Below are 15,440 nucleotides of genomic sequence, written 5' to 3'. Positions count from 1 at the left end.
ATAAATTTTTCTGTAAAGGTCCAAATAATAATATAGGTTTTGGAGGCCACTCAGTCTCTGTTGCCAACTACTCAACTCTGTCACTGTAGGGCAAAAAGAGTCATAGACAATACCTAACAAATTATTTAGAAAATAAGTGGTGGGCAAGATTGCCCATGAACTACAGTTTTCCAAGCCATTCACTAGTGGTAAATAATAAACCAGCAATTTGAATCTTATGTGGCAAATAGAACAATAGTGGTAAGCAAAGGGTGTTATGGAAACATGACCTAAGAGAATCAATCAGGCTTTCTAGGAAGGAGGCAATAATTCAACTAAAAACTATTTCTCAAATTCAGGAAATAAAAGTAGTTTTTTACAATGTGCCATTATAAAACTCAAAATCTCATTCCAAAAATGTAGAATATATGTGACTACAAAAGAATAGCTTTATTATATAAAATTCTCTCCTAGCTGTTTACCAAATTTATACCATAAGCACATGTGAAAGCTTACCTTGAGTGACTGTTTTGAGAACAATTAATGTTGATAAAAATCTCAGTGGCAAATTGGAGCTCTTAAAGAAAGCAGTTGTCTTTGGTTTATTCTCCACAGAATGCTCTAAAAAATTATCCTGATTTCCTTTAGTTACTACTCCTTTAAATATGTCTTCACCCAATCTCCTCAATGTTGATGTCATAGTTGAATGCTGTTAAAAATATATACAATCTTTGTATATTTATTCATGCTTAGAAAATACCTATTTTAGGTACTACAGTCAAATATAGGAACTAAAAGTAAATTTTTTTGCTAATTAAAAGTTGAATATATGCAAGATTGGAAAGTGACATTTTTTTTTTTTTTTTTGAGACAGAGTCTCACTCTGTTGCCCGGGCTAGAGTGCTGTGGCGTCAGCCTAGCTCACAGCAACCTCAAACTCCTGGGCTCAAGCGATCCTTCTGCCTTGGCCTCCCGAGAAGCTGGGACTACAGGCATGTGCCACCATGCCCGGCTAATTTTTTTTTATATATATATTTTAATTGTCCAGCTAATTTCTTTCTATTTTTAGTAAAGACGGGGTCTCGCTCTTGCTCAGGCTGGTCTCGAACTCCTGAGCTCAAACAATCCGCCCGCCTCGGCCTCCCAGAGTGCTAGGATTACAGGCGTGAGCCACCGCGCCCAGCCAAAAGTGACAATTTTATAATCAACTTTAAAGAAATTATTTACCTATGACTTTATATTTTTCTGAAACATGTAAGAACATAAGATCACGCTATATTTCTGGCACAGAGAAATATGACCACAGTAGATGAACTACCTATTCTCTCAGGTCCTCATTTCTCCACCATCACTGACAACTGGCTTATCAGTACATCTTAAGTGTGTTTACATATGGAAATGACCATCTAGAACCTCACTGCCTTCAGCTGACTCTGACCATAAATGACACAGTGATTCTAAAAACTATTAATTTCAAAAGAATAAAATGCTGGGGTTAGAATCATGGATAATTCTCACAGAGAATAAACTAAAACAAGAAAATGGACAAAACAGAAATAATAGCATAGAACTACCCCTAAAATAACATATAATCTAATGGCATTCCACATAACATATAATCTAATGGCATTCCACATATCCATTAAGAATCAAATGAAAGGAAACCATTTCAAACTGTTGCAGACGAGTGTGCTTAAACCAGACTCTTCTGTCATTGAGTTTTGTAGCATGGGAATTTGTGACCAACTGGTTCCCAATTCAGTATTTATGTTGCAATGTGGATAACAAGTTTCAGCTTTTGAATTTCAGGATCTAAAATCAGAAACAAATATACTGAGATTTTGTGGATATCAAAAGCCAAATGATTGGGTGGTGAGAGGCACAAGTAGTGCAACCTAACTTACTGTTGGCTGGGCATGTTGGCTCACACCTGTAATCCTAGCACTTTGGGAGGCCAAGATGGGATGATTGCTTGAGGCCAGGAATTTGAGACCAGCCTGGGAAACACAGCAAGGCCCTGACTCCACCAAAAAAATAATTTAAAAAATTAGCTGGGTGCGGTGGCACATGCCAGTAGTCCTAGCTATTGGGAAGGCTGAGGCAAGAGGATCCCTTGAGCCCAGGATTCTGAGGTTATATTGACCTAAGATCATGCCAGGGCACTCCAGCCTAGGTGACAGATTAAGACACTATCTCTTTAAAAATAAAACAAAGTGTATGTACACATATATGTGTGTGTGTATATATATGCATATATATATATATAGTGTCAAGATTTTAAAAAATAATACATGTGTGTTTTAAAACCTTTGTGTGAAAAAGATAACAGAAAAAATATTTCAAATTTCTACTTATAGTACACATCTGTACTCCTAGCTACTCAGGAGGCTGAAACAGGAGGATCACTTGAGTCCAGGAGTTTGAAGCCAGCCTGAGCAACATAGTGAGACATCCCCCCAATCTCTTAAAAAAAAAAAAAAAAAAAGCAAGTAAACAATAAAAAAAATCCCAAAGAACCCAGCTACGTGCTGCCTATAAAAAAAACTCATTTCAAATGTAATGATATAACTATGTCAAAGCAAAAGAATGGAAAAAGATATATCATGATAACATGAATTAAAGGAAAGCAGAGTGGCTATATTAATATCAGATAAAGTGACTTCAGAGGCAAAGAAAACCATCCAAGACATAGAAGGACATTATAAAATGGTAAAAGGGCCAATCCACCAAGAAAATATAACAATCCTAAATGTATATGCACCAAGCAACATAGTAACAACATATGTAGGGCAAAAACAGATGAAACTAATAGGAGAAACATATTAAATCTATAATGATAGCTGGAGAATTCAATAGCCATTTCTCAACAATTAATAGGACAATTAGATAAAATATTAGCAAGGATATAAAACAACTCACAAACACCATAAACCAATAGGATCAAACTGACATTTATGCAACAAACCACCCAACAACAGAATACATATCCTCAACCATAAAACAACCTCAACAATATAACTAAACCAGAAAAACGGAAAGATAACAAAATGACTTACAACAAACTACTAAATAATTCATGGATCAAAGAGGAAGTATCAATGGAAATTAAAAAATGCATGAAATTGAATGTAAATGAAAATGCAACATATCAAAATTTGTGAAACATGCTTAAAGCAGGGCTGACAAGAAAAATAACACTAAATGTACATATGAAAAAAGGAGAAAAGTCTCAAGTCAATAATCTAAGTTTTTACTTCAGTAACCTAGAAAAGGGAGAGGAAAATAAATCCAAAGCAAGCAGAAGTAAGGAAATAATAAAGAAATCAATGAAATTGAAAACAGAAAACTAGAACAAAATCAATGCAACAAAGACATGATCCTTTGAAAGATCAATAAAATAGATAAATTTCTAGCAGAAATGACAAAGTAAAGAAAGAAGACACAAATTACCCTTATCAGAAATGAAACAGGGCTATCACTACAGATAATGAAGATACCAAAACGATAATAAGAGAATACTATGAAATACTCTATACACATAAATTTGACTAGACAAAATGGTTCAATTACTCAAAAAGCACCAACTATTAGAAATCACTAATATGTATTCTTAATTAGAAGAGCTCTATAGCTATTAAGGAACTTGAATTCATAATTTAAAACCTCCCCCAAAAGAAATCTACGCAGGTCTGGGCAGTTTCACTGGAGAATTCTACCAGATGTTTAAAGAAGAAGAAACACTAACTCTATATAATTTCTTCCCTAAATAAAAAGGATGGAATACTTTCCAATTCATTTTATGAACCTAGCTTACCCTCCTACAAAATTAGACAGTTAGTTTAAAACAAATAAAACTATAGACCAATATCTCTCATTAATAGAGATGCAAAATTCCTTAACAAAATATTGGCAAACAGAATTCCACAATATATAAAAAGAATTAAACACCACAACCAAGTGGCTTTCTTTTGGGGATACATGGCTGATTCAATATTTGAAAGAGAATGTAATCTACCATATTAACAAGGTAAAGATGAAAAAAAAAATCACATGATCTTATCAACCAATGCAGAAAAAGCATTTGAAAAAATTCAATACTCATTCATGATAAAAACCCCAGAAAAACAGTAAAAAGGGGGAACACTAACTAAACTTGATAAAAAAGCATCTATAAAAATACTACAACTAATATTATACTTAATGGTGACAGATTGAATATTTCCCCCTAAGATGGGGAACAAGGGAAGGATGTGTGCTCTCACCACTCAAACTCAACATTCTGGTAGAAATTCTAGCTATTGAAAAGAAGGGAAAAGGAAATTAAAGGCATATATATAGAAAACAAAAAAAGTCCCTATTTGCATATAACACTGATAGTCTGTAGAAAATCCAAAGGAATCTTCAAGAAAACTCCTGAAGTTAATTAGGTCAAGGTCACAGGATACAAAATAAACTGAAAAATCAATTACATTTGTATATAGTATCAATGATCACATGAACATCAAAATTAAAAAGATAATACCAATTAAAACCATTCAAAAAACTCAAATACTCAGCTGAAAATCTAAAAAAAGAAAGCGCAGGAATTTTATGCTGAGAACTATACAACACTGATGAAAGAAATCCAAGTTTTAATAAATGAAGAGACATTTTTTGTTCATGAATTGGGAGACTCACACAGTAAAGATGTCAATTCTTCGCAAATTGATACACAGGTTTAATGCAATCTCTATCACAATCCCAGCAAGATATCTTACAGGTAGAGAAGATTATTCCAAAACATAAAGAGAACACATGCAAAAAAAACATTGTGAAAGAACAAAATCGAGAGAAATAATATTAAATAGAATATTACTTGAAGATAGATTCTTATTAATCAATTACCTGTGTTCCAGCATCTAGCTGCCTTAGTGACCAATATATAAATTTTACAAAGGGCTCGTGAAGTTTGGCATTCACAAATGGCATCCACTGTAGCTGCTCTGTCATCACAGGCAAAAGCTAAAGATAAAATGATGGAAAATATAAAGGCACAGTATTTTTAGATGTCTGAAATCAATTACCATAATTTTCTAGAAATTATATTAAAAAAAAGAGAAAAGAGGAGTTTTCCAACAAAAAATCTTCATTTTAAAACCATATGTAATACAATCTGGCAATATATATTTGAAATTTTAAATATGTATTTCCTTTTGTCCAGCAATAGGACATCTAGTTTAAGAAGATTAACCTATACCAAGATAGTCTCCTTAAATGGTTAAATAAATTTATAGTATATAAACAACTATGAAAAATGATTAACCTAGGTTTAAATTTATTGCCATGGCTTATTCTGGGATGAAAAAAGCTGGTTACAAAAGAGCAAATGGAATAAAGATTCCAATATATAAAATATGGCTATATGAATTATAATGGAAATGAGACATATGAAAGAATCTAAAAAAAATATTAAAGCGATAGGATCAAGACAGCTGACTAAACACAGGTAGCATATGCCTCCTCCACAAAGAAGAACTATAATAGTAAGTAGATACATTTTGAACAGATCATCTAGGAGAGAAAGCCTAGATTCATCAGAGGAGTGATGGGAAGAACCAAAAGTAAGGAGAGGGTTCAAGGCAGTTTGCCTGGCTGGGGACTGGGTGAGAGCCAGGAGAAGCTCCTGGACATGGGGAAACAGTAAGTGAGAAACCCCAGGGCTCCACACTCCAAAACGGGCTTCTACAATCTTGGCTATGACAGAGTATTTTGACTCATGCAGGCCTTGGGCCTAACATAGGGATGCTGCCTAGAGATTGCACAGAGATGCTGTTCCAGAAAGGGAACCCATGCAAAATCCCATAGGTATCCAAGCCTACAGCACCTGCAGCTGGGCACCATTTTAAGAGCCTCGCAGGGTCTACAGACATGGCTGCTACTGCTGCACTACTCTGAGGAGACAGGGGACAGGGGTTCCCATACAACCCTAGGAAGGTCCCCATTACCCTGCTGCAGGCTGCTGTTGAGACTGTCTGAGACATGAGCAATTTGTACTCCACACAGCTTCCTGCCCACACTGCTTGCCCGGAAGGGGCCTCATCCTCTCTGATGGCAGGCCCAAGGTGCCATTTTGAGAGTTTAATGCTGGACACTGTGCTGTGCCCTGCCCTTGAGCTGAGTTCAGGCCAAGTTTGGGCCAAAAGCTATAGCTGCCACCTGGCCGAAGAGGGACAGGGAAACCAGGCTCTCCCAGACACACCTAGGATAATACCCACCACCCAGCAGTCAGCTGCTATTAGACAAAAGACTCTCCACAGCTTCTTGCACATCCTGCTTGCCTGAAAGAGGCTCCACCCTCTCTGACAGCAGGCCCAAGGTGTCATTTTGAGAGTCTAACACTAGGTTGTGTCTGGCCCTTGGGCCAAGGTCAGGCTGGTGCTGTAGCAGCTGCCATTCAGTCAAGGAAAGACACCAGAAAGCAGGCTCTCTCACGCATATCTAGGACAATACCCACTGACATGCAACGGGATGCCATGAGAACAAGTAACAGGTAGACTGCACTTTCCACTTCCTGCCCATGTTGCTTGCCTGATCAGGGCCTCTCCACTCTGGTCACAGGCCCACAGATGGTGCCACTTTGAGAGTTTAACGTTAGGCTGCGCCCTGCCCTCCAGCCAACTTTGAGGCAACGAAGCTGCGGCAGCCACTTTGGCTAGGGAAGGACAGGGAAGACCAAGTTCTACTAAGCACACTCAGGACCATACCCACTTCCCTGCTACAGGCAGCCATGGAACTGGAGACTAGCCTACTCAACCCATCATAGCTACCAGCAACTCTGTGGACCCTTTGACTCTCCGGAGGTTGCCCTACCACCACTACCGCCATCACTCACATCACACATGCTGCCAAGGGCCCTGATGATCTACCCACAAACCTGGCCCACTGCTCCCACTACTAATTTCTGAGCAAGCCACCTGGAGGCCTGAGAATTGGCCCTCAAGACCCACTAACAGTGGTACCAGGCTAAGCTGCTTTGGGGCCTAAAAACAGACACACTCAGGCAACTGCTGCCATCACCATGGCCCAAAGACTGGCTCAGCTGGCATCCAAGTCCCCAGTAAATCTTGACCATAACCTCAATTAATAACTGTACCCTACACCACCAAGGAAGTCACAGATACCACTGACCCTGTATACTGTTGAAGAAATCATATAAAGATCTCGCTACAGTGGACCTGCAAAACCAAAGCCAAATGTCTACTCAACCAATAACATATATACATCTTCAGAAAAATTCTCTCCTATGAAAGCAATTTCAAAAAACTCAGAAGAAGTGGCTATAAATGGATATAAATGGAAGGACAAAGAAAACATGAAAAAGCAAGGAAATATGACTCTACCAAAGGATCACAATAATTGTCCAACAGATCCTGTGGGGTTATGATGTATATATAGGTTTTCATCCACAGTTCTTACAGCGTTTCATAACTCCCATATTCCTTGTTATAATGTCGTGGCACTTTAGACCTCAAGAACAGGCCTCAGGGATAGAATCTTTCTCTGACCTTCTCCTGTCATTCTTTCACCTGCCCAAGGCAGGACTCAAAAGACCCTTATTTGAGAGAGGGTCCTGCTCCATACCCTGGAAGAAGGAATGTTACACAGAGAGGCCAGAAAGAATCTGGACAGGTCTTGCTGGGTTCAGATCATGTGCTTTTTGTCCAATCACATTTCTACATGGTTGTCAATCATGTAATGAAGCGTCCATAAAAAACCAAGAGGACTAGGTTCAAAGAGCTTATGGGTAGCTGAACATGAGGAGATTCCTGGAAGGTGGTGTGCCCAGGGAGGGCATAGAAACCCCATGCCCCTTCCTCCATACCTCATCCTATGCATCTCTTCATCTGTATCCTTTGTAATATCCATTATAATAAATCAGTAAATGTGTTTTCAAGTTCTGTGAGCCACTCTGGCTAATTAATCGAACCCAAAGAGGGAGAGGATTGTGGGAAACACAACTTGAAGCCGGTCAGTCAGAAGTTCTGGAGGCCAGGACTTGCAAGTGCTGTCTGGGGGTGGAGGAGGCTGGGGACTGAGCCCCTACCCTGTGCGATCTGACCTATTTCCAGGTGATAGTGTCAGAATTGAATTAGAGGACACCCAGCTATTGTCCATTGCTTGGTGTGTGGGGGAAAACTCCACATTTGGTCACAGAAGTCTTCTTCTGTGTTGATTTGATTGTTGTAGAGTTTAGAGGAAAGCATGGTTTGAGGAATGTTTTTCCCAAAGCAGATCCCAATCAAAAAGAACTTGAAATTCCAGATGAAGAATTTAAAATATTCACTTTAAAAAAGCTCAGTGAGATTCAAGAGAAATCTGAAAACCAATACAAAGAGATCAGAAAATCATTTCAGAATATGAATGAGAAATTTACCAAGGAGACAGATGTCTTAAAAAAAAACTTTGGAACTGAAAAACTCACTAAAGGAAATACAAAATACATTCAAAAGCTTCAAGAATAGACTGGACTAAGCAGAAGAATTAATCTCATAACTTGAAGAAAGGTCCATTGAAATAATCCAGACAGACAAAAATAAAGAAAAAGAATTAAAAAGAATGAACAAAGTCTTCAAGACATTTGGGACTGAGATTACCTAAAGTGACCAAATTCATGAATTATCAGTATTCCCAATGAAAAGAGAGATTAAAAATTGTTTAAGGAAATAATCGTGAAAATTTCCCATGTCTAGCAAGAGAGTTAGACATCCAGATACAGGAGTCCCAGAGATTCCCACACAAATACATTGCAAAAAGGACTTCACCGCAGCATATTATATTCAGGATGTTTAACATCAAAGTGAAAGAAAGAATTTTAAAAATAGCAAGCAGAAAAGCCTCTACTCACCTATAAAGAAAACCCCATCAGACAAACAGCAGAATTCTCAACAGAAACCGTACAAGCCAGAAAAGAATGGGATAGCATTTAGAAAGTGCTGAAAGAAAAAAACTGTTAGCCAAGAATTTTTTAAAAATCTACGTTATTTTATTTCAATAGTTTTAGGGAGTGCAAGTGGGTTTTTTGTATACAGATAAACTGTATAACAGAGAAGTTAGGGCTTTTAGTGTACCTGTCATGCAAATAATATACACTGTATCCAAAAGGTAATTTTTTATACCTAAGCTGCCTCTCACCCTCACCTTGTCTGAGTCTCCAAAGTCCATTATAATACTCTGTGTGATCATGTATACCCATCGTTTAGTTACCACTTATAAGTGAGTACATGCAGTATCTTTTGCTGTTCCTGAGATACTTCACTTAGGATTATGGCTTCCAGTTCCATCCAAGTTGCTGTAAAAGGCATTATTTTATTCTCTTTGACGGCTGAATAGTATTCCATGGGATACAGTATACACATATGTGTGCGCGCGCACGCACCCACACACACCCACATACACCCACACAAACACACGCACACACACACACACATTTTCTTTACCTACAAATCAGCTGGTGGACACTTAGGTTGATCCCATATCACTGCAATTATGAATTATGCTGCGATAAACATACAAGTGCATATGTCTTTTTGATATAATGACTTCTTTTCCTTTGGATAGATACCTAATAGTGGGATTACTGTTTTCCATAGAGGTTATACTAATTTATGTTCCCACCAAAAGTGTATAAGCGTTCCCTTTTCAATGAAATCACTGCCAACGTCTATTGTGTTTTGACTTTTTAATAATGGCCATTCTGACAGGAGTAGGGTGGTATCTCATTGTGGTTTTAATTTGAATTTCCATGGTGATTAGTGATGTTGAGCATTTTTTCATATATTTGTTGGCCATTTATATATCTTCTGAAAAATGTCTGTTCATGTCTTCTGCCCACTTTTTAACTGGGTTGTTTTCTTCTTCTTGATAAGTCTGAGTTTCTTGTAGATTCTGGATATTAGCCGTTTGTCAGATATATAGTTTTGGAATATTTTCTCCCATTCTGTAAGTGGTCTATTTACTCTGTTGGTCATTTCTTTTGCTGTGCAGAAGTATTTAATTAAGACCCATTTATTTATTTTTGTTTTTTTTGTGTGTATGCTTTTGGGGTCTTAGTCATAAATTCCTTGCCTAGGCCAATGTTCAGAAGAGTTTTTCCCAAGTTTTCTTCTAGAATTTTTATGGTATCAGGTCTTACATTTAAGTCTTTAATCCATCTTTACTTAATTTTTGTTATGATGAGACATAGGAATCTAGTTTCACTCAGCCAAGAATTTGCATCCTGCCAGAATAAGCTTCATAAATGAAGGAGAAATAAAGTGTTTCCCAGACAAGCAAATACTGAGGGAATTTGCCACACAGACCAGCCCTACAGAAGATGCTAAAAGAGGTTTTAAACATGGAAACGAAAGGTCCATGTTCACCATCATGAAAACAAAACTCACAGGTCTTACAAAGCCTGTCTAAAAATCACACAAAGGAGGAAGAAAGGAATCAAATGGCAACATGACAGAATTTCATCAAACCAAAAAGACAAAAAGACAGAAAAAGAAAGTCCAATATGAAAACACAATATACAAAAAACTACGGGACACAGTAAAAGCAGTGCTAAGAGGGAATTTTAGACTCCAAAATGATAAAGGAAACATTACAACTGATACCACGGAAATACAAAAGATCATCAGAGGTTTGGCATAGTGGCTCATGCCTATAATCTAAGCACTTTGGGAGGCTGACGCGGGAGGACTGCTTGAGGCCAGGATTTTGAGACCAGTCTGCGTAACTCTTAGGTTTGTTCCAGGTGGGAACCCAAAAAATATCATAAAGCCTGTGAAACAAAAGCCAGAGGAGTCTGGAGAGTCCAAGGTTATAAATCTAACTTCAACCACAGACAGATGCAGTGACTGGCATTCCTGTCCCCCCTGATAAGGATGAAGTGACCCTCTCCCCTGTCTGTGCAGGTGTTACTCCCCCTGGAAAAACCCTTTATAAAATCCAACGCTTTTCCCTCCCTCAGGATGGATGCTTTTTTGCCTCCACCATCTGCACCCAGATGCTCAAAATAAACAGCATTTTTCTTTACCTGAGTGTGTCTCTCTTGGCTCTGGACCTAACAGTAACATAGCAAGATCTTGTCTCTACAAAAAATTTAAAAATTAACTGGGTGTGGTGGTACCTATAGTTCTAGCTACTCAGGAGGCTGAGGCAGAAAGATGGCTTGAGCCCAGGAGTTCAAGGTTACATTGAGCTATGATCATGCCACTGCACTCCAGCCTGGGTAACAAAGCGATACCTTATCTCTTAAAAAAAAAAAAAAAATTTAAACAGATCATCAGAGACTGTTATGAACTATATGTTCTCAAACTAGAAAACCTAGAGGAAATTGCTAAATTCCTGGAAACACACAGCCTCCTGAGATAGAATTAGAACCAAGAAGAAGCAAAAATCCTGAACAGACCTTTAATGAGTAGCAAGATTCAATAAGTAATAATAATAAAAAAAAAAATCTTCCAACAGAAGAAAGTCCAGAACCAGATGGATTCACTGCTGAATTCTACCAAACATATAAGGAAGAACTAGTACCAATCCTCCTGAAACTGTTCCAAAAAATTAAGGGAGGGGGAATTCTCCCCAACTCATTTCAAAACCAGACAAGGACACAATAAAAAAAGAACACTATAGACCAATATCCCTGATGAACACAGATGCAAAAATGCTCAAAAAATAGTAGCAAATCAAATCCAACAGCACTTCAAAAAGATAATACGCCATGATCAAACGGGTTTTACACCAGGGATGCAAGGGTGGTTAAACATACACAAATCAATAAGTGTCATGTATAAACAAAATTAAGGACAAAAATCATATAATCATCTCAACAGATGCAGAAAAGCATTAGGTAAAATTCAGCATCCCTTCATGATAAAAACTACTCAGTAAACTAGGCATTGAAGGAACATATCTGAAAATAATAAAAGCCATATACAACAAACCCACCACCAACATTATACTTAATGGGGAAAAGTAGAAAGCATTCCCCTTAAGAACTGGAACAAGACAAGGATGCACACTTTCACTACTCTTATTAAACATAGTACTACAAGTCCTTGTCAGAGTAATCAGGCAGGAGAGAAAAATAAAAGGCATTCGGACTGGTAAAGAGGAAGTCGAGTTGTCCCTGTTCATTGATCATATAATCTTATATCTAGAAAACTTTAAAGACTCCGCCAAAACACTTTTAGATTTGATAAACGAATTCGGTAAAGTTTCAGGAGACAAAAATCAACATACAGCATTCCTATACACCAATAGCAAACAAGTAGAGAACCAAATCAAGGGGCAATCCTATTTACATTATCTGCAAAACATAAAAAAATACCTAGGAATGTATTTAACCAAAGAGGTAAAAGATCTCCTAAAGGAAAACTATCAAATACTGATGAAACAAATGGAAGAAGTCACAAACAAATGGAAAAACATTCCATGTTCATGGATGGGAAGAATCAATATTGTTCAAATAACCATACTGCCCAAAGCAATCTATAGATTCAATGTGATTCCTATCAAAATACCAATGTTGTTTTTCACAGAACTATAAAAACAATTCTAAAGTTCATATGGAATAAAAACAGCCCAAATAGCCAAAGCAATCTCGAGAATAAAGAACAAAGCTGGAGGCATCACATTGCCTGACTTCAACTTATACTACAAAGATATACGATGGTACTGGTATAATAAAAACAGACAAATAGATCAACAGAACAGAATAGAAAACCCAGAAATAAAGCCACGTACTTATAGCCAACTGATGACTGACAAAGCCGACAAGAACATACACTGGGAAAACAACATCCTTTTTAATATATGGTGCTGGGAAAATTGGACTGCAATATGCAGAAGCATGGAACTGGACCCCTATCTCTCACCACATACAAAAATCAACTCAAGATGGATTAAAGACCTGAATGTAGGACCTGAGAAAAAAAGCTAGGGAAAACTCTTCTGGACATTGGTCTAGGCAAAGAATCCATGACTAAAACCTCAAAAGCACAGGCAACAGAAACAAAAATTGGACTGAAACTAAAAAGCTTCTGCACAGCAAAATAAACAACCAACATAGTGAACACACAACCCAAAGAAAGGGAGAAAATATCTACAAACTACACATCTGAGAGGAGACTAATATCCAGAATTCATATGGAACTCAAAACAACTCAACAACAACAAGAAAAAAAATAACCCTATTAAAAAGTGGGCTAAGCTACACTCTAGCCCAGGCAACAGGGCAAGACTCTGTCTCAAAAAAAAAAAAAAAAAAAAAAAAAAGTGGGCTAAGGATCTGAATAAATATTTTTCAAAAGAAAACAAATGGCCAAAAAGCACATAAAGCACATAAGAAAGTGTTCAATATTACTAACCATCAGAGAAATACAAATTAAAACCACAATAAGATGTCATCTTACACTAATCAGAATGGCTATTATTAAAAAGACAAAAAACAACAAATGTTGGTGAGGATGTACAGAAAAGGGAACTCTTAGACTCCTGGTGGGAATGTAAATTAGTGCAACTTCTATGGAAAACAGTATGGAGATTTCCCAAAGAACTAAAAATGGAATTACTATAAGATCTAGCAATTTCACTTGTGGGTATCGACCCAAAAGAAAAGAAATCAATATATAAAAAAGATACCTGCTCTCATATGTTTATCGCAGCACTATTCACAATAGCAAAAATATGGAATCAACCTAAGTGTCCATCAACAGAAGACATTTTCTTTAAAATGTGGTATATATACACAATGGAATACTACTCAGTTATAAAAAAGAATGAAATCGTGTCTTTTGCAGCAACATGGATGGAAATGGAGGCCACTATCTTAAGTGAAATAACTCAGATACAAAAAGACAAATACCACATTTTCCCCCTTATAAGAAGGAGATAAATAATGTGTACACATGGAAGCAAAGTGTGGAAGGATGGACAATGGAGACTGGGAGGGGTAGGGGGTTGGGAAGGGGGTGGATGATGGGGGTTGCTTGGCAAGTACAATGTTGCTTCACTGATGTATATACTGAAGGCCCAGACTTCACCACAATGCAATATATCAATGTAGCAAAATTGCACTTGTAACCCATGAATATATACAAATAAAAAATAAATGGAGGCTGGGCGCGGTGGCTCATGCCCATAATCACAGCATTTTGGGAAGATTGCTTGAAGCTGGGAGTTTGAGACCAGCCTGTGCAAAGTGAGACCCCATCTCTACAAAAATTTTTTAAAATAGCCAGGCCTGGTGGTGTGTGCCTGCACTCCCAGCTACACAGGAGGCTGAGGTGGGAGGATCACTTGAACCCAGGAGTTATGAGGCTGCATTGAGCTATGACTGCACCACTGCACTCCAGGCTGGGTGACAGAATGAGACCTTGTTTCAAGAAAGAAAGAAAAACAAAGAAAAGAAAGAAAAGAAAGAAAGAAAGGAAGGAAGGAAGGAAAAGAAAGGAGAGAAAGAAAGAAAAAAATAATTAAAAATAGAAAATAAAATATTGAGAATTTTAATAATTAAAGTAATAGTTACTTTCCTATTTACGTCTACATTGCACAAATATCTTAATTAACATGTTAATTTGTAAAAAGAACAAAAAGATTCAAAATACGTCTATGAACTTTGCTTCAAAAGTATATCATTTTGGCCGGGCATGGTGGCTCATTGTTTGTAATCCCAGCACTCTGGGAGGCCGAGGCAGGAGGGTCACTCAAGGTCAGGAGTTTGAGACCAGCCTCAGCAAGAGTGAGAACCATCTCTACTAAAAATAGAAAGAAATTAGCTGGACAACTAAAAATATATAGAAAAAATTAGCCGGGCATACGGGTGCATGCCTGTAGTCCCAGCTACTTGGGAGGCTGAAGCAGAAGGATTGCTTGGGCCCAGGTGTTTGAGGTTGCTATGAGCTGGGCTGACGCCACAGTATTCTAGCCCGGGCAACAGAAAGAGACTCTGTCTCCAAAAAAAAAAAAAGTATATCATTTTGCTAAATGATTTCAAAACCATAATGATGCATTCTAAGGCTCCGATGCAATACTCCCACTTCTGGGATACTATCCTAAGAAAATCATCTAAAATATATCCTTCCAAAGCACATGTACAAAGATATTATTGTTACATTGTTTATAAGAGTACAGACCTAGAAGTAACTTTATTGTATAGCAATAGGGAAATGGCTATGTCAACAGTATATATACTCAATGGACTAAAGATTATAAGCATATTGTATAAATATATTTTTATTTTCTGTATTTTATGATGTTTTGACATCTTATAAAACCCTTCTAGCTGGGGAGACTGTCCTTCCCTGGGCCAGCCAATTCTTAGATACGGCAAAGTGCTTAGCCTAGAGCATGCCTTTGATATACAAACAAACCAATCCAGAGTTAGACTTCCTCTATCTGGCCCATGCATTCCAGTAGGCAACATTCCCCTACCTTAA

The 15,440-nt window shown here is 37.5% G+C and overlaps 1 protein-coding gene across 1 annotated transcript in view; it reads right to left on the bottom strand.

Annotated features, from left to right (window-relative positions):
• CCDC138 (coiled-coil domain containing 138) overlaps positions 1 to 15,440 on the bottom strand; it is a 168,984-nt gene that overhangs the window by 53,781 nt on the left and 99,763 nt on the right. Inside the window, exons 9-10 of the mRNA XM_012664265.1 lie at positions 4,864 to 4,980; positions 496 to 688 (exon numbers count right to left, since the gene is read on the bottom strand). Coding sequence (XP_012519719.1) covers positions 496 to 688; positions 4,864 to 4,980 — 310 coding nt within the window. The remainder of the gene's footprint in view (positions 1 to 495; positions 689 to 4,863; positions 4,981 to 15,440) is intronic.

Source organism: Propithecus coquereli, unplaced genomic scaffold, assembly GCF_000956105.1.
Source record: "Propithecus coquereli isolate 6110/MARCELLA unplaced genomic scaffold, Pcoq_1.0 Scaffold88, whole genome shotgun sequence".
NCBI lineage: Eukaryota > Metazoa > Chordata > Mammalia > Primates > Indriidae > Propithecus > Propithecus coquereli.
The sequence above is the reverse complement of the archived record's forward strand: the minus strand, read 5'-3'. Positions and strand labels throughout refer to the sequence as shown.